This window comes from Pinus tabuliformis, chromosome J (genome assembly GCF_031772625.1).
Source record: "Pinus tabuliformis cultivar Carrire ecotype Pingquan chromosome J, CPIR1, whole genome shotgun sequence".
NCBI lineage: Eukaryota > Viridiplantae > Streptophyta > Pinopsida > Pinales > Pinaceae > Pinus > Pinus tabuliformis.
Genome location: NC_142295.1, coordinates 1574528920 through 1574539383, shown reverse-complemented (window position 1 = coordinate 1574539383; position 10464 = coordinate 1574528920). Strand labels below are relative to the sequence as shown.

General features: G+C 35.3%; 2 protein-coding genes across 3 annotated transcripts; both read left to right on the top strand.

Moving 5' to 3' along the window:
• Positions 1-4523: 4523 nt before the first annotated feature.
• Positions 4524-6283, top strand: LOC149233501 (UPF0481 protein At3g47200-like). The gene has a single exon (XM_089379776.1). It carries the CDS (start codon positions 4566-4568, stop codon positions 6105-6107), a length of 1542 nt encoding a protein of 513 aa, XP_089235902.1. The 5' UTR covers positions 4524-4565; the 3' UTR covers positions 6108-6283.
• Positions 6284-7238: 955 nt separating this feature from the next.
• Positions 7239-10232, top strand: LOC149233500 (uncharacterized). 2 transcript variants are annotated; one of them, XM_089379777.1, is made up of 3 exons: positions 7239-7472; positions 7586-7663; positions 9919-10232. In XM_089379777.1, the coding sequence occupies exons 1-3, from the start codon at positions 7350-7352 to the stop codon at positions 10024-10026; spliced, it is 309 nt and encodes a 102-aa protein (XP_089235903.1). In that variant the 5' UTR covers positions 7239-7349; the 3' UTR covers positions 10027-10232. The 2 variants fall into 2 exon arrangements, with proteins under 2 accessions (XP_089235903.1, XP_089235904.1); XM_089379778.1 differs by lacking the exon at positions 9919-10232 and adding an exon at positions 7771-8194 and having other exon boundaries at positions 7243-7472.
• The last annotated feature ends 232 nt before the right edge of the window (positions 10233-10464 follow it).

Here is a 10464-nt window from a genome sequence, read left to right as displayed (position 1 = left end):
TCAAAATAAACAATTAAAATTGAAATTTTACTAATTCTTTTTGTTTGATTAATAATTTGTTTTCAAGTATTATTCAAAATAAACAATTAAATTGAAAAGTTACTAATTTTTTTGTTTGATTAATAGTTTGGAAAAATTAAATTGAAAATTTACTAGTTTTTTTTGTTTGATTAATAGTTTGTTTTTCAAGATTATTCAAATTTAATAAATTTAATAATGAAATTTAAAGTCATTATAACCAAATTTTTATATTATTATTTTAGTAAGGAAAAAAATTATTATTTTTCTCCATCACTTCAAATAAATTTAATTAAAAATAATATATTATTGATATCCATTTAATTTTTATAATAATCCAATTAATATATAAATTAAAAATTTACAAAGTTTTTAAAAAACATTTATATAGAATTAATTTCCCTATAATAATTAGATTGATAAATAACTTAAAAAGTTACAAATACTTGAAAATTTTATTCCTATAAACTTTAATGTAAAATATTTACATTTGAATGAAGATTTATTCATGAATTTTAATTATATATTTAAATTAATTATTTTATTTGATAAAAACTATTTAAAAAAAAAAAAAAAAATATTAATTATATATTTAAATTAATTATTTTATATGATAAAAACCATTTTAAAAAATAAAAATTAAAAAACAATTCATTTGTTTCGAAAGGCCATGACTTCATTGAATAGAAAGCCTATGTCGCATTATGGCAGTGAGACTTCATCCTATCAACAATTCATTTGTTTTCACTGGCATGACTTCATTTGTTTTCACTGGCATGACTTCACTGGGCATGACTTTACATTAAAAAAAAAAAATTATATATTTGATAGTTTTTAAAATATAAATAGAGGAAAGGTCTAAATGGTTTAGATGATTTATGTGAATCAAAATATTGATTATGATATTTAAGAGTGATAGTTACATTTTTATCAAAAAGTTAAATATATTTAAAATTATATAATATTTTTTTAAATAAATTTTATTAGATATTATTTTTTGAGATTTAACAAAGTCTTTCATATATGATGATATTCATGAAAAGTAGTTGTAACTAACTAATTTCTCATGATTTTTAAATAATCCACTTAATACTCACATAAATAAATTTATATTATCTATAAATTATCTTTATATTTAAAAAAAATAAAAATAAATAATATTTAATATATATAAATTTCATTATTTATATAATAATATTAATATATATAATATATCGGTGTAACCATCCAATTTATACACCAAAACACTAAACACCAATTGGCGAGCGCTATTTCCACCTCTATAGCTCCATTAATACACCCCCTACTGACCACACGCACGGACACTCTGACATCTATTTAATTTTAATAGTTTTTTGTACACTCGTCTCCTCGGTGAATCTTTTGGTCAAGACAACATAACTGTTATCAATGTAATACTCTTTTTTATTAATGGACAACATAACTGTTATCAATGTAATACACTTTTTTATTAATAGAAATCGCATGCGGAAGCTTTAAAAAAAGAAATTTAGACAAAATATACATGTATAAAAACAATAAACAAACATACATATATACATTTTACCACTACATAAATGAATTAGTGTAGCCTTTGATTTTGCCCATAAAATAATTTAAGCAACCATCACTATTCAATAAATCACCTTTAGCGAAAGCCAAATGGAACATTATGTGAATATATAAACCAAAGAACTCTAAACTAGGTATTTGCAGATTAATTATTGTGTGGGTTTAGTCTACACTTTAAAATTTCTAACTTTTTAAAATTGCACAAGTATGTATTTTTAGTTTTTCCAAAAATAATATTAACCTAGTTATTTCCAAATATACATGTATAAAAACAAATAAACAAACATACGTATATACATTTTACCACTACATAAATGAATTAGTGTAGCCTTTGATTTTGCCGATAAAATAATTTAAGCAATCATCACTATTCAATAAATCACCTTTAGCGAAAGCCAAATGGAAAATTATGTGAATATATAATCCAAAGAACTCTAAACTAGGTATTTGCAGATTAATGCTTGTGTGGGTTTAGTCTACACTTTAAAATTTCCAACTTTTTAAAATTGCACAAGTATGTATTTTTAGTTTTTCCAAAAATAATATTAACCTAGTTATTTCCTTATGGTTCTCATCTAGTTCTTATGTTTTATGTCACTGTCACATTCACTATCTCTTGGGCTTCTTTTTCTTGTTCCAAATATTTTTGGGAGGGTAAATGTATTTCGTTCTCTTCTTCCATAGTATAGGAACAAGCCATCCTTTGAATTGGTGGCAATTTTTCCAACCTCATCATTTCAAGGCTTAAACCTATCAGGAATATCCTTTAATTGACCAGTCTCGATGTGTGGGGTATAGTACCCAGGTTCGTTTTCTGTTTGGTTTTAATAGGGTGATTTAACCTCCCAATCTAATACGCTCAAGTCAATTAGTCTTGCCTTCTGTGTGTTTTTCTCAAGTTCTAGTTGCTTTTCTCATAGAGTTTAGGGAGGTGTCGAGTTCTTAGGGTGCTTTCTTGTTTCAACTAGGGTGGACATCTAGGTGGTCAATTTTCCACATGCCTCCTTACATATTTTTAGATGATATCTGGATAGTGGGGTTCATTTCATGGCTTATTAATGTCAATCCGTTCCCTGGTTTGCATTTGTTGTATCGTCATTTCTCTACGGTGTCTTACTATTGTCTCTCTTCTCTTATGGCTCCTACGAAAAAAAATGCCAAGTCGCAGAGGATGAATGAAAAGTTCCTCTTCCTCATGTCGGCGATTCTTTGGTTTGGAGTTTGTGGTGAATTATTTTGACTCCATTCCTCCATAAGTAAGAAAGGAAATTCTCCTCCTAGAATCGAAAGAATTTGGTGAAGGGTCTTATTTTTCACATTCATAGGTTGTTGGAGACTGCCTCAAATGGATCCCGGATCCAGGAGGAAGCGCCGACTTCGTTTTCTACATTCCATAACATCACATTAGCAAATGTAGAATGTGATTCCCATGGTTCTTCGAAACAAATAGGTAGACAAGTACAAATTGTTTGCAGGTTAGGAAGATATTAAAAGGATTCTTCATAACATCTGGTTCAACCTTGATGACCTTGGGACTAGATTAGCAAGGGTGGAAAACTTTGTAGTCTCTAATTCGAAGACCAAATCAATAAAAGAGAATGACACCCCTGTTATCATCAATGGCCCACCAATGAATGCTTCACCTCTGGTAGCCATCTCTCCACAAGCGAACTCATCACCCCACTTTCTAGTTATAGACTAAAGTTTTTAATGGATTCTTCAGTTGTAATTCTAGTATGTTCGTTTCGCATGGTGGTATGGTTTTTTTCGTATTACTGTGGTTCTTTCTCTAGACCTTCTACGGTCTTTCTTTTGTTCCAGCGATCACATCTCCTTTTGTATAAGACACATGGTTAAGTCTAGTATCTTATTATCATGTTAAGTCTAGTATCTTACTGTCATGTTAAGTATTCTCTCTCGATGGTTAAGTCTAGTATCTTACTATCTAGTTTGAAATTTTAATGGCTTTTTTGTATACCTGGTTAAGGCTTTGCATGGTTAAATTTAATATCTTATTGTGTACATTGAAATTTTACTGGTCTCCTCCGTGAATCTTTTGGTCAAGACAACATAACTGTTATCAATGTAATAATATTTTTTATTAATGGAAATCACATGCCGAAGCTTAAAAAAAGAAATTTAAACAAAATATACATATATAAAAACAAATAAACAACATACATACATTTTACCACTACATAAATGAATTAGTGTAGCTTTTGATTTTGCTGATAAAATAATTTAAGTAATCATCACTATTCAATAAATCACTTTTAGCGAAAGTCAAATGGAAACTTATGTGAATATATAAACCAAAGAACTCTAAACTAAGTATTTGCAGATTAATGCTTGTGTGGGTTTAGTCTACACTTCAAAAATTCCAATTTTTAAAATTTCACAAATATATGTACTTTTAGTTTTTCCAAAAGGAATATTAACCTACATAGATCAAATATAAGTAGAACTTCGGGCATTGGAATCGTTACACAAAACAGAGTGATAACTGTGACTTAAGTTTTTATGATAGACATACTTTACCTAAGCAATTAACTATGTTATATTATTAAAAAAACAAATTTCGACATCCCATCTTTAAATATAACGCAACAATAATCGACCACAAAAATATAACGCAACAATAATCGACCACAAAAATAATATCTCTTTATAAGGTAACAATAATCAGCGACCAAAACTTATATATGACAACCACATTAACTAGTTAACTATTACACTATTTATCCTGTACTTCTCTAAATGGTACGAGAAGAATAGTTGTTGCAATTTAGAATGAAAATTAGTTGTCATGAATATGTAGACTAGTAGTTAATTCCTGTAGCCCGTGAGTGGTAGTTAGCTGCTGTAGTAGCTGATTGGCAATGATAAAGAGGAGTCGCTTGTGTAGTGTGTAACCATATGTTGAAGCGTTACACGCTGTCATCTTCTTCTGTTGTTCTGCTAATTGTTCTCATAAAATGGCTGCATCCTACTCCCAGCTCAAGAGTGACGATGGACAGATGTCGCAGGAGACGCAATCGATGGAATCACGTAAGAGGAAAGAACCGCAAGGAGAGTGTAGCGTTACACTTGAAGAGAATCCCGTCCGAGTTGTATCCATATATAGAGTTCCCGACATCCTCATGTCGGACAGGGCAAAAAGGGAAGCATATGTTCCCACAAGAGTGTCGTTGGGTCCATATTATCACGAAACTGAAAAGCTTCGTTCAATGCACAGTCACAAAGAAAGAGCCCTGAAAAGGATGACTATTAGGTTCAATGATATTAAGCACCTTCGCAATGATCCAAATAATATGGGTTTCTTCTCTCGTGCAGCAACAGAGGAGATCATGAATGTGCAGAAAAAAATCAGGGACAACTATGAAGAAAAAATCAATTGGAATGAAAAGGACCTGGTTGACATGCTAACTTTGGATGGTTGTTTTATTCTAGAAATATTGAGTACTCTGAGTGACAACACATTACCAGAAGATGGTAACTGCTATGAACCTCTTTTTGAGAAAAAGAAGATTCTTTATACTGGAAGGGATATACTGAACGACATGTTGAAGCTCGAGAATCAAATCCCGTTCATCGTTCTCCTAAAGCTACGAAAATTGCAGTGCAGCTCCACGGATAGTGATGCAGAGAACAAGCTTTTCGAAATGATGCGTGAATCGTTCTTGCCCCTCTTCTACCCTTTCGAAAGTAAAATGCCAAAAGAGCGCCGATGGTCCTGGCCTCAACCACATCATCATCTTCTTGATTGGTTGCGCATATGCATTCTTTCTCTACCTTCCGATAATGGCGATGATATGCTCCATGGTCACATCGAACATTCCCATAATGGAGAGCATGCCCAGAACGACTATATGAAGATCCCCGGCCAAGACGAAGAGAGCGGAAAAGACAATGCAAAGGAAGACAGCAAGGGTAGAATCTGCAATCGGGATAAAGATTCCGGCCCATATGATCATATCCATCCCGCAATAGAATTAGAAAACGCTGGTATCAAATTAAAGCGATGGGAGGAAGGCAATATCGCAAATATTAAATTTGACGAGTCGAGGAACACAATTTACCTTCCTCGCATCACTGTCGATGACTCCACAGAGATCCTATTCCGTAACCTAATTGCTTTTGAGATGTGTAAACCATCTGAATTCAATGATGTTGCGAGTTACGTGGGTTTAATGGACCAGTTAATCGACTCCGAAGAAGACGTGGCTTTGCTCAGAAAAAGGAAAATCATTACAAACCACCTCGGGAGCGACGCAGAAGTTGCCAAGCTCTTCAACGGTCTATGCAAGGGAGTCACTATCAATCTCGAAGGTGCCTTCCATGGACTGACAGAAAAAGTTCATAACAATTACAACAACATATTAAGGGTTCAAGTGGCTGACCTTGTGAGGGAGTATTTCTCTTCTCCGTGGAAAACTCTAGGTCTGTTGGGAGGAATTGCTCTACTGTTGCTCTCCATTGTGCAGACCATCGTCGCCATACTGGCATTATATAAGTAGCCTCCCCTTTTTCCTTTTCCCTAAATGATTTCTTTCAATAGTGTGACTCGTCTCTGAGCCCGAGGTTTATAGTTATTTTTAGTGATTTGTATGCTGTTGGCTATAGCAACGGCTGAAGTGTGTGGAAAAGCTGAGTTCTGTATAACAAGCTTTTCAATGTTTTTCACGTTATTTTACTACCTATGTTTGGTTTGGAAATTATGGATTCTGGTGATGTTGATGTTGGAGATAATGCTCACAGTGTGCTGAGTTTAGGTTTCTCAAAATCCATAGTAATGTCTCCATCATTTAAAAAAAAAAAAAAAAATCTATTTGGTATTACAAATGTATGAATGTTTTTCCATGTCAACGTAACTTGTGACTTATCTCAGTATTTACTGCTCCGGCAATTTGTAACGTTTTCTGGGCAACCAACTTGTTGTTTTCTGTGGAAAAGCTGAGTTCTGTATAACAAGCTTTTCAATGTTTTTCACGTTATTTTACTACCTATGTTTGGTTTGGAAATTATGGATTCTGGTGATGTTGGAGATAATGCTCACAGTGGACTGAGTTTAGGTTTCTCAAAATCCATAGTGATGTCTCCATCATTTAAAAAAAAAAAAAAAAAAATTCTATTTGGTATTACAAATGTATGAATGTTTTTCCATGTCAACGTAACTTGTGACTTATCTCAGTATTTACTGCTCCGGCCATTTGTAACGTTTTCTGGGCAACCAACTTGTTTTCCCCGGTGATATTATTGGCTCGGTCCTGTCTACTCCGGGTTCATTAACCTACTATTACCTTCAAAAAACTCCCAACTACCCGCGATCTGCAAGTGGGTGATCTGGATTGACATTTGGCGTTTTTATTAATTATACGTTGATTATCTGTACGCTTGGTGTATTCTTATTGCTCTGCCCTGTGCGTGGCACGAGCAGGCTCGTTCCTCGCGGCAATTCCTATTTCCAACCCCATTGAAACATAAATGCAGCCTGACATGCAAGGGGAATAACAGTTGCTTTGTTGCTAAAATGCCAAAGTCAACCCCATTGAAACATAAATACAAGAGAACTGCTCTATCCCTTGCATGTCAGGCTGCATTTATGTTTCAATGGGGTTGGAAATAGGAATTGCCCTTGCATGTCAAGCTGCATTTATGTTTCAATGGGGTTGGAAATAGGAATGGCCGTTTCTCGCAGCCACCATTCTTCCCACGGTTCAGAACTCTTGTCGGGTTAGGTCAACCATATCTCGTTTGATATGCTGTTTCCTTGCGTTGGCGCCGGGTCCATTTACTGTTGTTTACTGTTGTTTGTTTTCCGCGACCTGTTCTGTTATTGTTCCAGGACCCAGAATGGATCTGCTCAACTTGGTGAGGCCCGGGTGAGTATTCTGGTTTTAATTATTGGAATTTTCTGCCGTTGAAACTTCTCCTTGACAGGCATCTTCCTTAACTTTGTTTAACTAATGGTTTGCTATGATTCTTCTGATTGTAGGACCCTTCTCTAGGACTCCGGAGCTATTCGCGACTGTTGCGTGGTAAGCATTTACCAGACTCGTTGCCGAAATCCCGGGTAAGGGGTTATCTCCAGATTGAGGGTTTTTCAGCTGAGTTTAACTCCCCTGCATAACTGGACAGGGTTTCTTTGATTTCCACTGAATTTCTAAGTTTGTCTCCCAGATAGCTCGCAGTCTATTGGGTTTAGGAGCTTATGTAATTTAACAGCTGTGTGCCATAGAAGTTTGAAACCCTTGTGCGGCATTAGCGTGCAGTGTTTGCTTCCAGTATGAGGTTTGATTTCCACTGAATTTCTAAGTTTGTCTCCCAGATAGCTCGCAGTCTATTGGGTTTAGGAGCTTATGTAATTTAACAGCTGTGTGCCATAGAAGTTTGAAACCCTTGTGCGGCATTAGCGTGGAGGGTTTGCTTCCAGTATGAGGCTCGGACAGTAACTATCCTAATATAATTTATGCTTTAAACTTGCCAGGGTTTTGACCCCGTGGCGTACCTGGTTGTTTTATGTACTTCGATGTATATTGGAATTATTCCTCCAGGTTTAACCCGAGAAATACCAGTCATATTCACCAGTGAATTTATTGTTTTTCTTTATGTATCCATTTTACATGTCTATATATGCATATGATTCAAGGGTTTTGAAACTGGTTGGCAATCGTCCAAGCTACGGCTGTTATATATATATATATATATATATTTCATGTGTATTTCCTTAAATCTTAGTTTCTTGTTCGAAACATAAGAGAACACCCCTATAACAGCCTCTGTCCCGATTCTCCGTTCGTTCTTTTTTATGAGTTGTCAAGAGTTTCAGGGAACCCACCCTGTCCGACAATTATTTCGCACTTAACCTTGCTGTTATCAGAGAATTTTCAAAGGTTGATATCTTTATCTATCTATGTTTCCTTGTTTTAACAGTTAACAAAGATTAGACATAGCATAGTACTGCATATCAGTTGTTGCTTTTGCAGATAGCAGAATTTGTTGAGGAGTGTCACCACTGTTTTGATGGTTTCTACTGTTATTATTATGAGAATATTCAACTATATCACCAACTAATTGTTCGTTGATCTTAGAAGAGATGTCTTATTTAAATCGGCATTGCAAACTTTGTTCTTTTCTTTTCTTTAGAAAATCGCACTACAGTAGTTTCCTACCATGCTCATTTACCTGACTCGGGTTATTGCCAATTTGGCACGCCAGGCCCCTCCACTGCCTGTGCCTCCATGATGAAATGTCCTAGGGTTTTGTTCTCCAATACCGCCTGTATAAATCTAACAAATGTATGTAGGTCTTGATACATTCTTTTTTGTTTTTTCTTGGCGTCAAACCCTACAGTTCAGCTTCAGTCTTTACACACCAGAGTTCCTCAATGGAGGAAAACGTTTCTGCCAAGCCATTAACTTACACCACCCTCAAGGATTTCTCTGACGAACAGGGACTTCGCGTGGCCCAATTATTTTATGACCCTACGGGTTGTTCTACAGTGACACTGTTACGAACAGTTTCACCAAAACCTACGAGGGTTCTAACTGTACATCCCTCTCCCGTTTTCCTTTTTAATGCAGATAACAATTAATCACTCTGTTACCATTATTATTAAGTTACTTTTTTTTTGAGAGAGTTATAGCTGCACAAAAGTTTGCTGTTACAAATCTCAAATTTATAAATGGCAAAACTTTATCTTGTCTTCTGCTTCCAATCTGCCACACAACCTCGAGATTCGTCTTTGGGGACCACCTCTCTTCCGCAATCTTGCAGGGCCTCCGCAATCTTGAGGGACCGCTGTCCTCCGCAAGATATCTGCACGTAGTGCCCAGCTTTTTTTCTTTTTTCCATTTATTTTCCTTTTTTCTTTTTCTTCTGGCTGTCCACAAAACTCAGCTCAGACTGACCTTTTTCCTCCCCTTTTCCCCAACTTCGCTCTCAGAAGTTGCCCGCTCAGACTAACCTTTTTCCTCCCCTTTTCCCCAACTTCGCTCTCAGAAGTTGCCGGTTTTTTTCAAGAGAACATTTCTTATTGCCGGTTTTTTTCAAGAGAACCTTTCTTATTTATTAAAGAAATAATAAAAATATTATTAAATTCCAAACCAATTAATAATGTCAAATTCAGTTTTTAACCACAATAAAGTCAAATATTTACATTTTGCTGAGGCATTACATCCTAGATGCTTTGGAAATTCAAGTTCACGTGGTTTGTGTGCAGAAAACATTATTCCAGTGTCCGGTTTTTTATGCATCACTAAAGTGTAGTGAAATCAGTCTTTCAAATTATTTATTCACTCTCTACTACTACGCTCATCTTCCGAATAGGTGCCTTCTTCATCACTTTTACTTACAGAAGGCAATCAGACGGAATCTCGCGAGTGCGCTGTGCCTTCCATCATTTTATCATGCTCCTTCCAAAATAATAATAAATAAATAATTGGTTGGAATTATCCATCGTTCCCTTCCATGAAGCAGTGATGGCCAAGAAAATAGTTTCCACAAGGACAGTGCCCAACTCATGCTCAGGTCGGCAGCGGGTAAATACAACGTAACAGCCAGCTGTTAAGAACTTGTGCAGTGAATTTGTCCGTGAAAATGGCAGTAAAATAGCTGGCAACAGCACGGCCATACCTCCTCACTTTTATAGAGCCGTTAAAGAAAGAATTTACGCTACCATTAAACTAGGGCGCCACCAATATGTATCCCAAAACAGTTTAATTGTGAGTGCTGCAGGGATATATATATGATGTTGACTGTTTAACGTCATCTCCACGGCAATGAACATATGAGGAAAAGCTGGTTGTACCTTTAAAGCGAGATGCCTGCAGGCTGCAACAGGCGAAGTGAATTGGGCTTATCATACTGGTCTCC